The following is a 21,606-nucleotide window of genomic DNA, read 5'->3' as shown; positions in this document are numbered from 1 at the left end:
CCTCCTGAAGGGGAGGCAATATCTGCAAAAGTCCCTGCTATAAAGGCTGCCCTACGCAACCCGTATGCTGTGTGGGAGGTGTATCAGGCTGCCTTATAGACCTGATTTGCAGGGCAGCCTACATGTCAGAGGTAAGAAAACGTTTTGCAATCCCCAACTTGTAGGGTGCCCTCTACAACAGCCATGTTGTGCTGGAATACTGTTAGCCTACCTTATCAAACCCTTTTTGAGAAACATCAATATGTTAGGGCAAATTAGTGTTGCCAAGCCCCTGACATAGTCAAAAGGAAGATGGCGACAGCAAGCGATAGATTGGGAGAAGGGGACCTTAGTGGATGGACAGAAAGAGGGGGCAAAAGGGGTTGAACAGAGAGAGGTGGGGTGGAGGAGGTTCATATGAAGGGTGTAAGGTGGAGATGGATAGGGACAATGGGGCAGGAGGAGATGTAAAGAGAGATGGGTCCAAGAGGGACAGAGAAAAGGGGGGAAGAAGTAGGTGGAGGTTGACAGAGAGACTGGGGAGAAGGAGAAGTACAGTGACAGGGGGGGTGGGGGAGAGGAAGGATGAGGAGGAGGAAGAGGAGGAGGAGATGTACAGGAAGAGGAGGAAGGGTAGATAGACCGAGAGAAGGTGAATATGGGCAAAGGAGTAGAGAAGATACGGTTGAAGAGAGTGGAGATGGGCAAAGACAAGGGGAGATGAAGAGACAGAGAGAATTCGATTAAGGCAGTGGACAGATGGCGGTGAGAGGATGAAGCGCGCAGAGAGATGAACTGGAATAAATGAACACAGAGAGAGGAGAGTGGTGGCTATGCATAGTATGTGTATCGAACACACACACACACACACACACACACACACACACACACACACACACACATACACACACAACCAAAGCTGCAGACAGTAGGATAGTATACTCGTATATATAATCGAAAGTATTATAGACTTCCATGTAACGTACATGATCGATTTCGGAAAATGCGTGGCCGAGCGGTTCTAGGCGCTACATTCGCAGTTTCGAATCCTGCTTCGGGAATGGATGTGTGTGATGTCCTTAGGTTAGCAAGATTTAAGTAGTTCTAAGATCTAGGGGAATGATGATCTCTGAAGCTAAATCCCTTAGTGCTCTGACCCATTTGAACCATTTTTCGGAAAATGCAGTTCTTCAGTAAATGTATCGGGGAAACCAGTCAGGGCTATATTGTTTCAAAAAATACGTACATGCATTTATAGTCGGACACAACCAATATCTTGCAATGTCAATTTACCGTGTGGGTAAAATCACATGTTGGTGCTTATGCTCCTCAGTTAGTATAGGTTTTCTACGTATTCTGAACCAAAACAAAAACTGACACTTAGTTTTATGTCGTAAAGTGCTATGGCAGAATGTCAGCAGTTTTCTGCTACCCATGCTTAAAAGTATTTTATTGCATCGACACAGATGTGATTAGTTTCCCATACCAATCTGATGAAGCGTTTGGCGCGAAATTAATCATGTGTTGTATAAGTAATGAACATCAATAAAGAACAATCTTTGGAAATCTGCATAATCGTATTTACTTCAAAAATTTTCGTTTCACATACGCCGAAGCGCCCAATAAACTGGCTACAGTAACAAAATAGTGCCGTGGGATTCGAGTAGAACTTCAGTTTTCATGAATTCTGCAGTCTTGGGCGACATTACCTACGTGCCAATTATCGTCCAATGTTCTTCCGAAACACGGCAGTAGAATTTAGCCCAAAACCTGGGTTCCTCTGAGCGGGAGTTAGCGACCAGCCACGTGTGGAAAGTCTACATTAATTAAGGTAACCAGATGACTCGATTTGGCCGGAACAGATCCGATATTTGGAGTCCAGTCCTCTCTTCTACATTGGGTTCTGGCAGGACCCCTAAATTTTACCGTAGTTATAAATCAAATCAATTTCTCGGTCATGTAAGATTTCAACATGTAACCTTTTATGTTCCTAGGATTGCAAAAGTGTCTGTACTATATGCAGCAGTTTGTCACACTTTAGAAAATAGAGAAATGGATCATAGAAAAAACTATCACACATCAGTCGAGTACAAATATCGCAGCACTTCACATCCAAACAAGTATGCTATGATAATATTTCTAAGATTATGGAATATGTTATGTCTTCACCGTACAAACAGAGCAGTCGAGTGTATTTTTTCCTTCATGACTAAGACACGGAAATACGAGAAAACTCAAATGAGAGTAGAGACTTTGAAAGGTATACTAATGAAGAAAGTTAATCTGACATACACTTGTTCGGAATACTAAGACCTCTTTAACTTACAAGAGGTCTTTAAAAAAGCAAATATCTGCTGAATCAAATTCATTCATCGCAGAAGTATGGGGCCATGAGCAACTGAGTTTTAAAAACTATGTTTAATTAGCTAAATAAGCGTTATGTCCTGTTTACTATAATTACACAGTAGCTATGAATGTACCTCCGTTTTGGATTATGTTTGTTGTATTATTATTTGGTGCGTCCTATTCATTTCGTTTTAAGCTTTAATAATGCCACAGAACATTACTAGATTCTGTGCGCTGAGCAATTACAAAACTGGCGCCAGGTTAGTCTCCCAGAAATATGGTCACCTTATTAACGACTGACGAGTGCTCAGAAAACATGTAGTTGTAAAACTCATTGGTGGGCCGAGAGATGCTTCACTGTAAATTGTTATGTTTGTACGTCTTCAGAAGCAATACTGACTCAGCCAACTGCGAAAATTTTTACTTAGAAGGAAACCTCCCCATCGCACCCCCCTCAGATTTGGTTATAAATTGACACACTGGATAGGTCTTGAAAAACTGAACACAGATCAATCGAGAAAACAGGAAGAAGTTGTGTGGAACTATGAAAAAATAAGCAAAATATACAAACTGAGTAGTCCATGTGCAAGATAAGCAACATAAAGGACAATAATAGCTGATGAGCGCCGTGGTCTCGTGGTTAGAGTCAGCAAGTGCGAAGCGAAAGGTCCTTGGTTCGAGTCCTCCCTCGAGTGAAAATTTTACTTTCTTTATTTTCGCAAAGTTACGATCTGTCCGTTCATTCATTGACGTCTGTGTTCACTGTAATAAGTTTAGTGTCTGTGTTTTGCGACCGCACCGCAAAACCGTGCGATTAGTAGACGAAAGGACGTACCTCTCCAATAGGAACCGAGAACATTTGATCGCAAGGTCGTAGGTCAACCGATTCCACCACAGGAAAACACGTCTGATATATTCTTTACGACACTGGTGACGGCATGTGCGTCACATGACAGGAATATGTTGTCGACCCACCTAACTTGCACACTTGGCGAATGGGTAAAAAGATTCTTCTACCTTGCCCGATTTAGGTTTTCTTGTGGATGTGATAATCACTCCAAAAAAAGTGATGAAAACATAAGAGTTTGTCACATAAACTGCATCAAATGAATGCAACAGTTTCAGAGTCGCACAGTTTTCCCTATGCTCTGTCAAAACAAATGTTTTTTACGTTTTCAAATGTTTCCGTGCGTAGACCGTCAAATTCTGTATATGTCCAAGCAAATCTGAACATGTCCTGGAATTTTGGAGAGGGAAGTTGATTATGTGTGAGTGCCTGAACTTTGATAATTATCTGAAAATTAAAAATTAAAACGTTCACCCAAGCGAAGATTTGAACCAAGGACCTCTCGTTCCGCCGCTGCTCACGCTAATCACGGGACCACGTCGCTCGTCAGCTCACACTCTCCTTTATGTTGCCTATCTTGCACATGGACTACTCAGTTTGTATATGTTACTTATTTTTTTCATAGTTCCACACAACTTCTTCCTGTTTTCTCGATTGATCTGTGTTCAGTTTTTCAAGGCCTATCCCTGTGCCAACTTATAACTAAATCTGAGGGGGGTGCGATGGGGAGGTTCCCTTGTTAGTTATACATTCCCCGCAGGAGCGCTAGTAACCTAGGGTTGAACCGCGCAAGTTGCAACATCGCGACACTGCTTTGGAGGGAGGAAATGCCACCGACCTTCGCATAATGCATCGTTTCCTTTAATATACGGCTGCCATTTGAAGGTCGTCTCGCAGTTTTACGCATACGATAAAGCCCACAAGTAGTCGCCTGCAGAGATATTTTTAAAATCCTCATCTAGCTGCAGGGGGAGTAAAATGTAGCGTTACCTCTGTGACGGGGCTACGTATGCGTGAACATTACCTTCAGCCTCTATAGTGCATTTGCATCGGCTGCTTATTTCCCATGCTGATTCCCTCTCTCTCCCTCTCTCTCTCTCTCTCTCTCTCTCTCTCTCTCTTTGACACACACACACACACACACACACACACACACACATGAATACTCACAGAAAATACACTGTACATTAAATTTATTCGCAGTTGCGAATATGGACAATCGTCAGTTTTAGAATTGAATGACGACAATGAAAATTTACAGACTGGGATTCGAAGCCGGATTCCCCGCTTACCATTTGGCTATCCGTTCACGATTGCCGGCAAGACCCTGACTTCCATACGTCGTCGACCCGTAGTCGTATACCTGTTATATGTATTCCCGTGCACATGAAACATTTTACTTGAAAGTCGGTTGCCCGGTGTCGGAGGATGTGGTTGTCCACATACCCAATTGCGAATATATTTCATGTATTGAGTAACGCCTGTTGTCGCCGTAGTGCCTGTTCCCTCCAAAGTAGTTTTGAACCGTAATTCAGAATAACACAGGCACTGCAGTGCCGTAGAAAATACACTGGGTGTTTGACTGTCATGAGGGCAAACTGAAGTGCCAGGTAGAGGGCAATGAAAGAAGCAAATACTTGCGATAAACATATATCCGGAAACCACTGTTTTCCTAGATACAACTATGAGTAAGTGCAGTCATGTCTAGTTACATCACTGTTAATATTTGAGGCTACGTTCATGTTGCACCTTTGTTGTTGGCAGGGAGGCTGGCTGGTACGTCACTACCGATCAGCGGAACACGTTAGTTCCATTGGTGTGAAGCGAAGAGTGGCCTTGAAGCAACGAACTACAACCATCAATCTTGTCCAAAATAACATTCGGTCGTGGCAAGCCAGTACCATGGCTTCCCAGGTCCCACGAGTGGAAGCCATAGGAATTTTTTTGGGGTGGTGGGGGGCGGGGGTTTTCTATTGATGAACTCTGAGAACTTATTGTGGATGGCTGTCAACGTATTCGAAACAACCCTGGAATTTCTGAACGTGTACGGGTATCGATGTCGAAACGTGCTAAAGCCTACCTTCACATAAACTGTGCAAAACTTATATATTAACGTGCTTGTTCTCGACTGTGTATATGCGATTTGTATCCTCGAGTAACCTGTGATAAGGCGTTCATGATATCAGTCGTAAATCGTTGGTACAGTACGTGTGTATATATGCCGGATGTAAAAGAGTACAGAATTTTAGAGCGTTCATAGTAAATGAAATGAAACACATTTTTATGTGAAAAAAATGTGAGAGGTGATGCTAGCAGTCCTTGAAGTCCAGAGACGGATCAAACTACCGTGTGATCAGTACTGTTTCAATTGCTGAAGTCCTATGGATCTTTTTTTGGAGAGGGGAGATGGAACGTTCGGTGTACGACACACCGGTAGAATCACCAATACAGATGGTAACCGCTTTGGTTGAAACTGAGTATTTTAAGTGTGTTAGGCAATTATTAGCACGCAGATGCTCGTTGTGCAGTAGTGTAAACGGACGACATTTTCAGCAACATCTGCAAAAACCATACTCATTACACGGCAGCCTGAACGCCGTTTTTGAATATCACTAGCATTAAAACCTGTCACGAACCGCTAACAGAGGAAGGCACACGTGTGATATCTTTGTCACACAAAAAAATATATTTTTTTAAATCTCCTTAATCGAAGGCGAAGAAGGGAAGAAAGGAAAGTAAATGAAGGGGATCACCGCTGTCAGCTGTATCGGGATTCTGCGGAGTGTCTGTTCTTTCGGACATGTCCGAGAGAACAGACACCACGCATTCATATATATATATATATATATATATATATATATATATATATATATATATATATATATATATGAACGAGCTTCGGACAGCACCTGTGCCCGAAGACCTAGCGTGGATGTTGGAACAGATAGCTACACGCGAAACGTATACATACAAGAAGGACTGCTCCACATTCATTCGAATGCATCCGTCAACCGGCGTTTCCAGCGAATGGATAAATCATGGTTTTTCCAGAGTGTACGACATCTTTACAGTGTGACTCAGTACCTGGCATGGCCGGGGTATAAGCTTAGTCCATCATTATCTTCTTCTTCTTACTCTCTGTCCGTCTTCTCCATGGTCCACTCTCACTCCATCTACTGCTGCCCCTGCTGTGTCCACCTACTGTTCCTCACTCTCTCAGTAAATTTGCTCCTTCGTCCTCTAAGCCCATCACCAACTGCTCCTTTTATATCACCATCTACTCGTTCCCCTCTCTCTCATTTCTTCCTTCCCCTCTGTCCATCTCCTTCTGCCCAAGTTTTTTTACTACATCTCCTCCTCATTCTGTCTATTTCCTCTTTCCCCTCTCTGTCTATCTACTCTTTCTCCTGTCTCAATCAACTTTCTCCCACCCTGCCCACTTGCCTTCACCTGTCGACTTCCTGTCTCTAGTACCTTCCGCCGCGGAAGTCGACCACGCGCCCATAGAGGGCTCCGCCTCCGCAGCGGCTCTCGCGCAGCGAGGGCGCCACCGCTACGCCACGTGCTGACAGCGGCGAATAGCCGCTCCCTCCCGTTTCGTATATAGGGACCCGCTATGCCCTAGTCCAGTCGGATCTCCGGCGGTAATTCGTTTGAATACCGCCCTCCGATTGTGCTATTACGGTACCAATCGAAGCGATAGGTGTTGCAGGTGCCAGCCAGCCCGTCAACGTGCAGCAGTCCAGCCAGCAGCGGTCCTCACCAGCAGCCAGCAGCCAGCAGCGGTCCTCGCCAGCAGCGGTCCTCGCCAGCAGCCCGCAGCCAGCAGCGGTCCCCACCAGCAGCCCGCAGCCAGCAGCGGTCCCCGCCAGCAGCCTGCAGCCAGCAGCGGTCCCCACCAGCAGCCTGCAGCCAGCAGCGGTCCTCGCCAGCAGCGGTCCTCGCCAGCAGCCCGCAGCCAGCAGCGGTCCCCACCAGCAGCCCGCAGCCAGCAGCGGTCCCCGCCAGCAGCCCGCAGCCAGCAGCGGTCCCCACCAGCAGCCCGCAGCCAGCAGCGGTCCCCGCCAGCAGCCTGCAGCCAGCAGCGGTCCCCACCAGCAGCCTGCAGCCAGCAGCGGTCCCCACCAGCAGCCTGCAGCCAGCAGCGGTCCCCGCCAGCAGCCCGCAGCCAGCAGCGGTCCCCACCAGCAGCCTGCAGCCAGCAGCGGTCCTCGCCACCGGCCAGCAGTGGTCCCCGCCAACAGCAGTCCCCGCCAGCAGCCAGCAGCGGTCCTCGCCAGCGGCCAGCAGCGGTCCCCGCCAGCAGCGGTCCCCGCCAGCAGCCAGCAGCCAGCAGCGGTCCCCACCAGCAGCCCGCAGCCAGCAGCGGTCCCCGCCAGCAGCCTGCAGCCAGCAGCGGTCCCCACCAGCAGCCTGCAGCCAGCAGCGGTCCCCGCCAGCAGCCTGCAGCCAGCAGCGGTCCCCGCCAGCAGCCCGCAGCCAGCAGCGGTCCTCGCCAGCAGCGGTCCTCGCCAGCAGCCCGCAGCCAGCAGCGGTCCCCACCAGCAGCCCGCAGCCAGCAGCGGTCCCCGCCAGCAGCCTGCAGCCAGCAGCGGTCCCCACCAGCAGCCTGCAGCCAGCAGCGGTCCTCGCCAGCAGCGGTCCTCGCCAGCAGCCCGCAGCCAGCAGCGGTCCCCACCAGCAGCCCGCAGCCAGCAGCGGTCCCCGCCAGCAGCCTGCAGCCAGCAGCGGTCCCCACCAGCAGCCTGCAGCCAGCAGCGGTCCTCGCCAGCAGCGGTCCTCGCCAGCAGCCCGCAGCCAGCAGCGGTCCCCACCAGCAGCCCGCAGCCAGCAGCGGTCCCCGCCAGCAGCCTGCAGCCAGCAGCGGTCCCCACCAGCAGCCTGCAGCCAGCAGCGGTCCCCGCCAGCAGCCTGCAGCCAGCAGCGGTCCCCGCCAGCAGCCTGCAGCCAGCAGCGGTCCTCGCCACCGGCCAGCAGTGGTCCCCGCCAACAGCAGTCCCCGCCAGCAGCCAGCAGCGGTCCTCGCCAGCGGCCAGCAGCGGTCCCCGCCAGCAGCGGTCCCCACCAGCAGCCTGCAGCCAGCAGCGGTCCTCGCCAGCAGCGGTCCTCGCCAGCAGCCCGCAGCCAGCAGCGGTCCCCACCAGCAGCCCGCAGCCAGCAGCGGTCCCCGCCAGCAGCCTGCAGCCAGCAGCGGTCCCCACCAGCAGCCCGCAGCCAGCAGCGGTCCCCACCAGCAGCCCGCAGCCAGCAGCGGTCCCCGCCAGCAGCCAGCAGCCAGCAGCGGTCCCCACCAGCAGCCCGCAGCCAGCAGCGGTCCCCGCCAGCAGCCTGCAGCCAGCAGCGGTCCCCACCAGCAGCCTGCAGCCAGCAGCGGTCCCCACCAGCAGCCTGCAGCCAGCAGCGGTCCCCACCAGCAGCCCGCAGCCAGCAGCGGTCCCCGCCAGCAGCCTGCAGCCAGCAGCGGTCCCCACCAGCAGCCCGCAGCCAGCAGCGGTCCCCACCAGCAGCCCGCAGCCAGCAGCGGTCCCCGCCAGCAGCCAGCAGCCAGCAGCGGTCCCCACCAGCAGCCCGCAGCCAGCAGCGGTCCCCACCAGCAGCCCGCAGCCAGCAGCGGTCCCCACCAGCAGCCTGCAGCCAGCAGCGGTCCCCACCAGCAGCCCGCAGCCAGCAGCGGTCCTCGCCAGCAGCCCGCAGCCAGCAGCGGTCCCCACCAGCAGCCCGCAGCCAGCAGCGGTCCCCGCCAGCAGCCAGCAGCCAGCAGCGGTCCTCGCCAGCAGCCCGCAGCCAGCAGCGGTCCCCACCAGCAGCCCGCAGCCAGCAGCGGTCCCCGCCAGCAGCCTGCAGCCAGCAGCGGTCCCCACCAGCAGCCCGCAGCCAGCAGCGGTCCCCACCAGCAGCCCGCAGCCAGCAGCGGTCCCCGCCAGCAGCCAGCAGCCAGCAGCGGTCCCCACCAGCAGCCCGCAGCCAGCAGCGGTCCCCGCCAGCAGCCTGCAGCCAGCAGCGGTCCCCACCAGCAGCCTGCAGCCAGCAGCGGTCCCCGCCAGCAGCCTGCAGCCAGCAGCGGTCCCCGCCAGCAGCCCGCAGCCAGCAGCGGTCCTCGCCAGCAGCGGTCCTCGCCAGCAGCCCGCAGCCAGCAGCGGTCCCCACCAGCAGCCCGCAGCCAGCAGCGGTCCCCGCCAGCAGCCTGCAGCCAGCAGCGGTCCCCACCAGCAGCCTGCAGCCAGCAGCGGTCCTCGCCAGCAGCGGTCCTCGCCAGCAGCCCGCAGCCAGCAGCGGTCCCCACCAGCAGCCCGCAGCCAGCAGCGGTCCCCGCCAGCAGCCTGCAGCCAGCAGCGGTCCCCACCAGCAGCCTGCAGCCAGCAGCGGTCCTCGCCAGCAGCGGTCCTCGCCAGCAGCCCGCAGCCAGCAGCGGTCCCCACCAGCAGCCCGCAGCCAGCAGCGGTCCCCGCCAGCAGCCTGCAGCCAGCAGCGGTCCCCACCAGCAGCCTGCAGCCAGCAGCGGTCCTCGCCAGCAGCGGTCCTCGCCAGCAGCCCGCAGCCAGCAGCGGTCCCCACCAGCAGCCCGCAGCCAGCAGCGGTCCCCGCCAGCAGCCTGCAGCCAGCAGCGGTCCCCACCAGCAGCCTGCAGCCAGCAGCGGTCCTCGCCAGCAGCGGTCCTCGCCAGCAGCCCGCAGCCAGCAGCGGTCCCCACCAGCAGCCCGCAGCCAGCAGCGGTCCCCGCCAGCAGCCTGCAGCCAGCAGCGGTCCCCACCAGCAGCCTGCAGCCAGCAGCGGTCCTCGCCAGCAGCGGTCCTCGCCAGCAGCCCGCAGCCAGCAGCGGTCCCCACCAGCAGCCCGCAGCCAGCAGCGGTCCCCGCCAGCAGCCTGCAGCCAGCAGCGGTCCCCACCAGCAGCCTGCAGCCAGCAGCGGTCCTCGCCAGCAGCGGTCCTCACCAGCAGCCCGCAGCCAGCAGCGGTCCCCACCAGCAGCCCGCAGCCAGCAGCGGTCCCCGCCAGCAGCCTGCAGCCAGCAGCGGTCCCCACCAGCAGCCTGCAGCCAGCAGCGGTCCACGCCAGCAGCGGTCCTCGCCAGCAGCCCGCAGCCAGCAGCGGTCCCCACCAGCAGCCCGCAGCCAGCAGCGGTCCCCGCCAGCAGCCTTCAGCCAGCAGCAGTCCCCACCAGCAGCCTGCAGCCAGCAGCGGTCCTCGCCAGCAGCGGTCCTCGCCAGCAGCCCGCAGCCAGCAGCGGTCCCCACCAGCAGCCCGCAGCCAGCAGCGGACCCCGCCAGCAGCCTGCAGCCAGCAGCGGTCCCCACCAGCAGCCCGCAGCCAGCAGCGGTCCTCGCCAGCAGCGGTCCTCGCCAGCAGCCCGCAGCCAGCAGCGGTCCCCACCAGCAGCCCGCAGCCAGCAGCGGTCCCCGCCAGCAGCCTGCAGCCAGCAGCGGTCCCCACCAGCAGCCTGCAGCCAGCAGCGGTCCTCGCCAGCAGCGGTCCTCGCCAGCAGCCCGCAGCCAGCAGCGGTCCCCACCAGCAGCCCGCAGCCAGCAGCGGTCCCCGCCAGCAGCCTGCAGCCAGCAGCGGTCCCCACCAGCAGCCTGCAGCCAGCAGCGGTCCTCGCCAGCAGCGGTCCTCGCCAGCAGCCCGCAGCCAGCAGCGGTCCCCACCAGCAGCCCGCAGCCAGCAGCGGTCCCCGCCAGCAGCCTGCAGCCAGCAGCGGTCCCCACCAGCAGCCTGCAGCCAGCAGCGGTCCTCGCCAGCAGCGGTCCTCGCCAGCAGCCCGCAGCCAGCAGCGGTCCCCACCAGCAGCCCGCAGCCAGCAGCGGTCCCCGCCAGCAGCCTGCAGCCAGCAGCGGTCCCCACCAGCAGCCTGCAGCCAGCAGCGGTCCCCGCCAGCAGCCTGCAGCCAGCAGCGGTCCCCGCCAGCAGCCCGCAGCCAGTAGCGGTCCTCGCCAGCAGCCTGCAGCCAGCAGCGGTCCCCACCAGCAGCCTGCAGCCAGCAGCGGTCCTCGCCAGCAGCGGTCCTCGCCAGCAGCCCGCAGCCAGCAGCGGTCCCCACCAGCAGCCCGCTGCCAGCAGCGGTCCCCGCCAGCAGCCTGCAGCCAGCAGCGGTCCCCACCAGCAGCCCGCAGCCAGCAGCGGTCCCCGCCAGCAGCCTGCAGCCAGCAGCGGTCCCCGCCAGCAGCCCGCAGCCAGCAGCGGTCCCCGCCAGCAGCCCGCAGCCAGCAGCGGTCCCCACCAGCAGCCTGCAGCCAGCAGCGGTCCTCGCCAGCAGCGGTCCTCGCCAGCAGCCCGCAGCCAGCAGCGGTCCCCACCAGCAGCCCGCTGCCAGCAGCGGTCCCCGCCAGCAGCCTGCAGCCAGCAGCGGTCCCCACCAGCAGCCCGCAGCCAGCAGCGGTCCCCGCCAGCAGCCTGCAGCCAGCAGCGGTCCCCACCAGCAGCCTGCAGCCAGCAGCGGTCCTCGCCAGCAGCGGTCCTCGCCAGCAGCCCGCAGCCAGCAGCGGTCCCCGCCAGCAGCCTGCAGCCAGCAGCGGTCCCCACCAGCAGCCTGCAGCCAGCAGCGGTCCTCGCCAGCAGTGGTCCTCGCCAGCAGCCCGCAGCCAGCAGCGGTCCCCACCAGCAGCCCGCAGCCAGCAGCGGTCCCCGCCAGCAGCCTGCAGCCAGCAGCGGTCCCCACCAGCAGCCTGCAGCCAGCAGCGGTCCCCGCCAGCAGCCTGCAGCCAGCAGCGGTCCCCGCCAGCAGCCCGCAGCCAGCAGCGGTCCTCGCCAGCAGCGGTCCTCGCCAGCAGCCCGCAGCCAGCAGCGGTCCCCACCAGCAGCCCGCAGCCAGCAGCGGTCCCCGCCAGCAGCCTGCAGCCAGCAGCGGTCCCCACCAGCAGCCTGCAGCCAGCAGCGGTCCTCGCCAGCAGCGGTCCTCGCCAGCAGCCCGCAGCCAGCAGCGGTCCCCACCAGCAGCCTGCAGCCAGCAGCGGTCCCCACCAGCAGCCCGCAGCCAGCAGCGGTCCCCGCCAGCAGCCCGCAGCCAGCAGCGGTCCCCACCAGCAGCCCGCAGCCAGCAGCGGTCCCCGCCAGCAGCCTGCAGCCAGCAGCGGTCCCCACCAGCAGCCTGCAGCCAGCAGCGGTCCCCGCCAGCAGCCTGCAGCCAGCAGCGGTCCCCGCCAGCAGCCCGCAGCCAGCAGCGGTCCCCACCAGCAGCCAGCAGCCAGCAGCGGTCCCCGCCAGCAGCCTGCAGCCAGCAGCGGTCCCCGCCAGCAGCCCGCAGCCAGCAGCGGTCCTCGCCAGCAGCCTGCAGCCAGCAGCGGTCCCCGCCAGCAGCCTGCAGCCAGCAGCGGTCCCCACCAGCAGCCTGCAGCCAGCAGCGGTCCTCGCCAGCAGCGGTCCTCGCCAGCAGCCCGCAGCCAGCAGCGGTCCCCACCAGCAGCCCGCAGCCAGCAGCGGTCCCCGCCAGCAGCCTGCAGCCAGCAGCGGTCCCCACCAGCAGCCTGCAGCCAGCAGCGGTCCTCGCCAGCAGCGGTCCTCGCCAGCAGCCCGCAGCCAGCAGCGGTCCCCACCAGCAGCCCGCAGCCAGCAGCGGTCCCCGCCAGCAGCCTGCAGCCAGCAGCGGTCCCCACCAGCAGCCTGCAGCCAGCAGCGGTCCTCGCCAGCAGCGGTCCTCGCCAGCAGCCCGCAGCCAGCAGCGGTCCCCACCAGAAGCCCGCAGCCAGCAGCGGTCCCCGCCAGCAGCCTGCAGCCAGCAGCGGTCCCCACCAGCAGCCCGCAGCCAGCAGCGGTCCCCGCCAGCAGCCTGCAGCCAGCAGCGGTCCCCACCAGCAGCCTGCAGCCAGCAGCGGTCCTCGCCAGCAGCGGTCCTCGCCAGCAGCCCGCAGCCAGCAGCGGTCCCCGCCAGCAGCCTGCAGCCAGCAGCGGTCCCCACCAGCAGCCTGCAGCCAGCAGCGGTCCTCGCCAGCAGCGGTCCTCGCCAGCAGCCCGCAGCCAGCAGCGGTCCCCACCAGCAGCCCGCAGCCAGCAGCGGTCCCCGCCAGCAGCCTGCAGCCAGCAGCGGTCCCCACCAGCAGCCTGCAGCCAGCAGCGGTCCCCGCCAGCAGCCTGCAGCCAGCAGCGGTCCCCGCCAGCAGCCCGCAGCCAGCAGCGGTCCTCGCCAGCAGCGGTCCTCGCCAGCAGCCCGCAGCCAGCAGCGGTCCCCACCAGCAGCCCGCAGCCAGCAGCGGTCCCCGCCAGCAGCCTGCAGCCAGCAGCGGTCCCCACCAGCAGCCTGCAGCCAGCAGCGGTCCTCGCCAGCAGCGGTCCTCGCCAGCAGCCCGCAGCCAGCAGCGGTCCCCACCAGCAGCCCGCAGCCAGCAGCGGTCCCCGCCAGCAGCCTGCAGCCAGCAGCGGTCCCCACCAGCAGCCCGCAGCCAGCAGCGGTCCCCGCCAGCAGCCTGCAGCCAGCAGCGGTCCCCGCCAGCAGCCCGCAGCCAGCAGCGGTCCTCGCCAGCAGCGGTCCTCGCCAGCAGCCCGCAGCCAGCAGCGGTCCCCACCAGCAGCCCGCAGCCAGCAGCGGTCCCCGCCAGCAGCCTGCAGCCAGCAGCGGTCCCCACCAGCAGCCTGCAGCCAGCAGCGGTCCTCGCCAGCAGCGGTCCTCGCCAGCAGCCCGCAGCCAGCAGCGGTCCCCACCAGCAGCCCGCAGCCAGCAGCGGTCCCCGCCAGCAGCCTGCAGCCAGCAGCGGTCCCCACCAGCAGCCTGCAGCCAGCAGCGGTCCCCGCCAGCAGCCTGCAGCCAGCAGCGGTCCCCGCCAGCAGCCCGCAGCCAGCAGCGGTCCTCGCCAGCAGCGGTCCTCGCCAGCAGCCCGCAGCCAGCAGCGGTCCCCACCAGCAGCCCGCAGCCAGCAGCGGTCCCCGCCAGCAGCCTGCAGCCAGCAGCGGTCCCCACCAGCAGCCTGCAGCCAGCAGCGGTCCTCGCCAGCAGCGGTCCTCGCCAGCAGCCCGCAGCCAGCAGCGGTCCCCACCAGCAGCCCGCAGCCAGCAGCGGTCCCCGCCAGCAGCCTGCAGCCAGCAGCGGTCCCCACCAGCAGCCCGCAGCCAGCAGCGGTCCCCGCCAGCAGCCTGCAGCCAGCAGCGGTCCCCGCCAGCAGCCCGCAGCCAGCAGCGGTCCTCGCCAGCAGCGGTCCTCGCCAGCAGCCCGCAGCCAGCAGCGGTCCCCACCAGCAGCCCGCAGCCAGCAGCGGTCCCCGCCAGCAGCCTGCAGCCAGCAGCGGTCCCCACCAGCAGCCTGCAGCCAGCAGCGGTCCTCGCCAGCAGCGGTCCTCGCCAGCAGCCCGCAGCCAGCAGCGGTCCCCACCAGCAGCCTGCAGCCAGCAGCGGTCCCCACCAGCAGCCCGCAGCCAGCAGCGGTCCCCGCCAGCAGCCCGCAGCCAGCAGCGGTCCCCACCAGCAGCCCGCAGCCAGCAGCGGTCCCCGCCAGCAGCCTGCAGCCAGCAGCGGTCCCCACCAGCAGCCTGCAGCCAGCAGCGGTCCCCGCCAGCAGCCTGCAGCCAGCAGCGGTCCCCGCCAGCAGCCCGCAGCCAGCAGCGGTCCCCACCAGCAGCCAGCAGCCAGCAGCGGTCCCCGCCAGCAGCCCGCAGCCAGCAGCGGTCCCCACCAGCAGCCCGCAGCCAGCAGCGGTCCCCGCCAGCAGGCAGCAGCCAGCAGCGGTCCCCGCCAGCAGCCTGCAGCCAGCAGCGGTCCCCACCAGCAGCCTGCAGCCAGCAGCGGTCCCCGCCAGCAGCCAGCAGCCAGCAGCGGTCCCCGCCAGCAGCCCGCAGCCAGCAGCGGTCCCCGCCAGCAGCCCGCAGCCAGCAGCGGTCCCCACCAGCAGCCAGCAGCCAGCAGCGGTCCCCGCCAGCAGCCAGCAGCCAGCAGCGGTCCCCACCAGCAGCCCGCAGCCAGCAGCGGTCCCCGCCAGCAGCCCGCAGCCAGCAGCGGTCCCCACCAGCAGCCCGCAGCCAGCAGCGGTCCCCGCCAGCAGCCTGCAGCCAGCAGCGGTCCCCACCAGCAGCCTGCAGCCAGCAGCGGTCCCCGCCAGCAGCCAGCAGCCAGCAGCGGTCCCCACCAGCAGCCCGCAGCCAGCAGCGGTCCCCGCCAGCAGCCCGCAGCCAGCAGCGGTCCCCACCAGCAGCCAGCAGCCAGCAGCGGTCCCCACCAGCAGCCTGCAGCCAGCAGCGGTCCCCGCCAGCAGCCTGCAGCCAGCAGCGGTCCCCGCCAGCAGCCCGCAGCCAGCAGCGGTCCCCACCAGCAGCCAGCAGCCAGCAGCGGTCCCCGCCAGCAGCCCGCAGCCAGCAGCGGTCCCCACCAGCAGCCCGCAGCCAGCAGCGGTCCCCGCCAGCAGCCTGCAGCCAGCAGCGGTCCCCACCAGCAGCCCGCAGCCAGCAGCGGTCCCCGCCAGCAGCCAGCAGCCAGCAGCGGTCCCCACCAGCAGCCCGCAGCCAGCAGCGGTCCCCGCCAGCAGCCCGCAGCCAGCAGCGGTCCCCACCAGCAGCCCGCAGCCAGCAGCGGTCCCCGCCAGCAGCCTGCAGCCAGCAGCGGTCCCCACCAGCAGCCTGCAGCCAGCAGCGGTCCTCGCCAGCAGCGGTCCTCGCCAGCAGCCCGCAGCCAGCAGCGGTCCCCACCAGCAGCCAGCAGCCAGCAGCGGTCCCCGCCAGCAGCCCGCAGCCAGCAGCGGTCCCCACCAGCAGCCCGCAGCCAGCAGCGGTCCCCGCCAGCAGCCTGCAGCCAGCAGCGGTCCCCACCAGCAGCCTGCAGCCAGCAGCGGTCCTCGCCACCGGCCAGCAGTGGTCCCCGCCAACAGCAGTCCCCGCCAGCAGCCAGCAGCGGTCCTCGCCAGCGGCCAGCAGCGGTCCCCGCCAGCAGCGGTCCCCGCCAGCAGCCAGCAGCCAGCAGCCAGCGGCCAGCAGCGGTCCCTGTCAGCAGCCAGCAACCTCGAACGGTCACAGCCACCAGCCAGCAGCCAGCAGCCAGCAGCCAGCAGTGGTCCTAGCTGCCATCAGCAGCAGCAGCAGCAGCAGCGGAGGCGTCCCCACCGGCCAGCCAGCCAGGTCGCCCCCCGCCAGCGACAGCAGAGTGGGGTTTCGGCCGCAGTCTCCTTTGTCTTTCCTCATTCTCCATCCCCTTCTACTCTGTGTCTCTTGTCGCCCTGCCCGTCCCTCATTTGCTTCTTTGTCTTGTCCTGTGTCTTTCCCCTTATCATAATGTCAACCCCCAGCACCTCTTCTACAGCCACCACCACTGCCATCGTATATACCTCCCCCTCCGCTGCTGCCACCACTATCACGTGGTGTGCCCAGTCACCCCCCCCCCCTCAGTCCATCCCCACACTCCTCACTCTCCCATCTCCCTCACTATTTGTCGCCCCACTCCTCACTCTCCCATCTCCCTCACTATTTGTCGCCCCATCCCCGGCTCCTTCCTCCCGCACCTCCTCTGATCCCTTCCCACCACTCCATCCCTCTGCTCCTTCCGTTTCTGCGGCACCCACTTTCCCCTTCGCCCTCATCATCGTCTTCATCGTCACCGTCGCCATCGCCATCACAACATCACGCCCCTTCACGCCACCTTCCAGTTGCTCCCGTCCCCCACACCTCCTCCGCCGCCGTCAAACGCCCTAGCGCCACCCCTGCCTCTTCTGCATGCAGAAAGGCTCCGCCTCATTCCCCTTCACCTGTCCAGGATGCCATGGATGTCTCGCCGTCTGTCCCTGCCCCCTACTCCCCCTCCTCCCCCTCCTCCTTCCGCTACATCCTCTCCCTTCCTGATCCCTCTCTTCTTGAGGCCCGGAACCTCACCCTCTCCCTTCGCTAGCATTTTCCTGGTGCCCCCATCTCCCTCCTCACTCCTCCCCATGATTCGGTTATCATCTCCTCCACCAGCCCCACCCTTCACACGGATCTCCTTCCCGCATCCCTGTCACCTGATTTGGCCCTCATGCCTCCCTCACTCCTGCCTCTTCCCCGCCTCCCTCCGGCCAACCCCAACCTCCACATCGCCCGCCAACCCTCACCGCCATGATCACTCGGCTTAGTCCGACGATCATGGAGGAGGTGTTAGCAGAGTTTCAGGCACATCCCCATCTGGAGGTGCGTGCGGTTCGCCGCATCCACAACTCTGCCGGCCCCACCCGCCTTATGCGGGTCTTTTTCGAGCACGGCCCCTCCATAGACCGTCTCCTGAAGGAGGGTGCCCTCCTTTTTAACCAACGTTCTAAAGTTCACCCCTCCCGTTCCCCTCCACAATCTCTCCGCTGCCAGAGGTCCTTGCGGTATAATGCACACACGACATCAGAGTGCTGCAAGGCCCCCACCTGCCCACACTGTAGACAAGCCCACTTCTTATGGCATTGCCCCAATCTCCAGTCCCCCCCTCCTGCAATACCTGTAACCTCCCTCATCCTACTTACTCCCAGAAATGTAAGGCCCGACCCCCTCCTACCACTCCTGAACTCACCATTCCTGTCCGCCCTCTGGACGCCCCCACCCCTCCCGGCAATTCCCTTCGCCCACCCCCTACCGCTGAGGACATCATCAGATTCCTCACCATCGTCCTTCAGAATGTTCATCCTTTTCAGCGCCCCCACACCCTCCAACAGATCTCCCTCACCGCACGTTCCGTTTTCCACCTAAAAATGTACACCACCTACTCCAACAACCAGGCCTACTTCACCTTCTCCCATCTTGACACCCACGTCTAAATCCCTGTCATGGTGTGACAGCACCATATCCTTTTCAACAACATCCGCTCCCTTCCCACCAACAAGAACCTCTTCCTGCACACCCTTGCCACCCACCGCGTGGATGCCTTCCTCCTCAATGAAACCTTCCTCCAACCCCACCACACCATCCACACTTCGCCCTACCTCCTTCACCGCTCCGATAATCCCCTCCTGATTGCCCGTGGCGGAGTTGCCATTGGTCACCACCGCCAGATCCCCATTCGGCTCCAACCTCTCCTTCCCGACCCCACTGAACACCTGATCCTCAGTCTCTTCTTCCCTGGCCTTACCGTTACCTGCGCCACCATCTATGTACGCCTTAACGCCCCTATTCCCTTCGACTTCCTCTCCCACATTGACCGTACCTTCTCCTCCTACGTGATCGCCGCCGACCTCAACATCCATAGTCGTTCCACCGCCCAGTTACGGCGGTGGCATCGGTTCCTCTCCTCCCTTCAAAGCGACCTCATCCCTGTCCTCCAGCACACCCGTCCCGAATCCAACTCCACTCCTGATGTTATCCTCTCCTCCCCTAACCTCCTTGGCCGCATAACGGTGGATGTCCTGGAGCCTATTGGTAGCGACCATCTCCCTGTCCTCCTCACCGTTTCAGACGGTCTTCGCCCCCACCCTGACCCTCGTAATGACCCTCCCCCTAAGTACATCCATGACCCCGTGCCAACTGGAATGCCTACCAGGATACCCTCTCCACCAAGGTCGATAGCCACCCCTTCACCTACCACCACCCTGACGATGTAACCCATGCCACCTCCTTTCTCCAACAGACCTTGTCTGAGGCCGTGGAGGCCCACGTCCCTACTGTCGCCCATCCACCCCCACCGTCCTGCCTTACCTCCACAGGCCGTCCTCCTCCTCTGTGGATCCCGCCGTCTCTCCCGTGCCTTCCTCTGCACGCGTGACCCGGACACACTATGACGCCACCGGCAACTCCAGCAACACATTCGTAATTTGCTCACGGCTAAGAAACGCAGGGACTGGCACAGACATGCACCCGTTTAAATGCTACCCTACCTATCAACTCGTCCAAGTTCTGGTCAGCCTTCCATCGCCTTACTGGAACTAATCCCTCCCCCTACTATCCTCTTCTCCATTATGATCACCCCTTCCCTGACACCCTTAGTAAGGCCAATCACTTTGCCTCCTACCTCTACGACGTATTTTCCATCCCCGATGATCCCCAGTTCGATTACTCCCTCTTCCCGGATGTCCGCGATCGAACTGACACCTCTGTCCCTCCCCTCGCACCTGGTTTCCAGTACTTGGACAACATTGCACACACAGAACTCAATGCCCCTATCACTACACAGGATCTCATTGCTACACTCTGCACAAAACGCAACACCACTCCTGGTCACGATCATGTCACCTACCGTCACCTTCGTGAAGCTCTTGTCTCTTTCCTCTCCACCCTGTCCACCAGTTACTACCCAGACCTGTGGAAAACCTCCCGTATCCTGATGTTCCTTAAACCTGGCAAACCGCCTTCCACCGTCTCCTCCTATCGTCCCATCAGGTTTACCTCGGTCTTCAGCAAGGTCCTGGAATCTATCCTCACCCGACGCATCCACTAGCATCTCCGCCAGCACCGCCTCCTTCCCGTTACCCAGTGTGGCTTTCGGCCGTCCTTCTCTTCCGACGACCTTCACCTCACTCCTTTCCGACCAGCTTAATACCCGTCGCTCCACAGTCTTCCTCTCCCTGGACCTCGAACGATCTTATGACCGCATATGGCATTCCGGTCTCCTTTTCAAGCTCGAAACCTTCGCCCTTCCCATTAACTACGTCCGTCTGATCGGCTCCTTTCTCTCCCACCGTCCTTCCTACGTCACCATCCATAATACAGATTCCTACACCTTTTTCCCCTCCGCCGGTGTGCCCAAGGTCTCCGTCCTCTCCCCCTTTCTGTACCTTTTGTATACGGCGTACATGCCGCCGCCGTCACCCCCCCATCCACCTTCTCCAGTTCGCCGATGACACTGCCTTCATTGCCCTTGCCCCTACCCTGCAGCGCTCCCAACACCTTCTCCAATCCCATCTTGACCGGTTAACCGCTTGGTGCAACTAGTGGTTGCTCAAGGTCTATCCCTCCAAAACCCAGGCGATCATTGTAGGCAAAACCACCCCTTCCTTCCGCCTCCTTGATTTCTATCTCACCATCTATGGCCGTCCCATCGCCCTCACTCCCACCCTTAAGTACCTTGGCGTCACCCTCGACCGTCGCCTCTCCTGGACTCACCCATCTCCGGACAATCCAAGCCAAGGCACGCTCCCGACTCTGTCTCCTCAAGCTCTTTTCTGGCCGTATGTGGGGTCTGGACCCCTCCACCATCCTCCACACCTATAAATCCCTCATCCGCCCTATCCTTTGTTACGCCCATCCGGCCTGGATCTCCGCCCCACCCCCTTACCTTTTATAAATCCCTCCAAATCCTTGAACACCAGGCTGTCCGCCTCGCCTATCGCATCCACTCCCCAACGCGGATCCTGTACGATCTCATCCCCTTCCCCCACCTCCCCCTTTTCCTTGAAAGGATACGGATCATGTACACCTCCCGCTAACTCGATCCTCCTCATCCGCTTGTCTCACCCATCCTCTCCCACCCCAGCCCGCTGCCGCGCCTGTATTCCCACGTCCCAGCCGGTCTCCATCTCTCCACCCTCCTCACCCTCTCCCAAGGTGGCTTCCGCCAGCTCCCCCTCCCTGATGATGTCCTCCTCCCCTCCATCTACCCCTCCTATCAACTTTGATCCTCCCCCCCACTACCTGTGTCCTTTCCTTTAGGCACCCTCCCTTTCTTCTCTTTCCTCCCTTCTCTTTCCTTTTCCCCCATCCCCTCCCTCCTTCCCTCTTCCCCCAGGCTTCCCCTCCCCCTTCCTCCCTTCCCCCTATCTCCCCTGCCCATGGCATCTGCTCTCCCCTCTCCCTCTCCCACCCCCCTCCTCCTCTCTTGGCAGGTCCCTGGACTCGTACACGGTTAGTGAACATTCCCGCGCTGGAGATCAACGCCTCGTGTTCTGTGTGGCGTCGTTTTGTGCTTAAGTGGTTCAGTGTTATTCGTTTTGTGCACCTACGTTCACATGTGACAATTTTCGTCTCTGTATGTGTCCAAGTGTCTGAACAATTTTATCTTGGACTCTACGCCCGTGAACGGCACCTTGTATTTCAAAAAGTGTTTGTCTCCGTTTATATGTCCACCATCTTTTTTTCTCTAATTGTCTTCATTTGTATCTTTGTGTTTCTCTGAGTCCAGAGAGCTGAGTAGTATGCTGCTGCAGGCCTGCCTGTTAACAGGTTTCAAAATAACAATAAAGAAAAAAAACCTAGTCCAGTCAGTCTGGTACTCGCTCTGGATTTCGTTTCTGTTCAAATGGTTCAAATGGCTCTGAGCACTATGGGACTCAACTGCTGAGGTCATTAGTCCCCTAGAACTTAGAACTAGTTAAACCTAACTAACCTAAGGACATCACAAACATCCATGCCCGAGGCAGGATTCGAACCGGCGACTGTAGCGGTCTTGCGGTTCCAGAATGCAGCGCCTTTAACCGCACGGCCACTTCGGCCGGCATTTCGTTTCTGTCTCGGCGGTACTGCGTTCTGGTCGTTGCTCGTTGTTGACATTTGCCTGGCTCTGGTTCTGAGTGGATTTACTGTTGGTGTTTGGTGTTGTGGTTTCCACAAGCCTCCGTTGTTTATCTCTTCCTTGTTGTGTCGGTCATA

The 21,606-nt window shown here is 60.7% G+C and overlaps 1 protein-coding gene across 1 annotated transcript in view; it reads left to right on the top strand.

Moving 5' to 3' along the window:
• LOC126260268 (mucin-19-like) overlaps nucleotides 1–19,837 on the top strand; it is a gene marked incomplete at its 3' end in the record, with an annotated part of 90,894 nt that extends 71,057 nt beyond the window's left edge. Inside the window, exons 2-6 of the mRNA XM_049957595.1 lie at nucleotides 7,184–15,926; nucleotides 16,159–16,204; nucleotides 16,855–16,883; nucleotides 19,431–19,482; nucleotides 19,818–19,837. Coding sequence (XP_049813552.1) covers nucleotides 7,184–15,926; nucleotides 16,159–16,204; nucleotides 16,855–16,883; nucleotides 19,431–19,482; nucleotides 19,818–19,837 — 8,890 coding nt within the window. The remainder of the gene's footprint in view (nucleotides 1–7,183; nucleotides 15,927–16,158; nucleotides 16,205–16,854; nucleotides 16,884–19,430; nucleotides 19,483–19,817) is intronic.
• Nucleotides 19,838–21,606: the final 1,769 nt, after the last annotated feature.

This window comes from Schistocerca nitens, chromosome 5, assembly GCF_023898315.1.
Source record: "Schistocerca nitens isolate TAMUIC-IGC-003100 chromosome 5, iqSchNite1.1, whole genome shotgun sequence".
NCBI classification, from domain to species: Eukaryota; Metazoa; Arthropoda; class Insecta; order Orthoptera; family Acrididae; genus Schistocerca; species Schistocerca nitens.
Note: the sequence above shows the minus strand (reverse complement) of the source record. Positions and strands in the feature narration are given on the sequence as shown.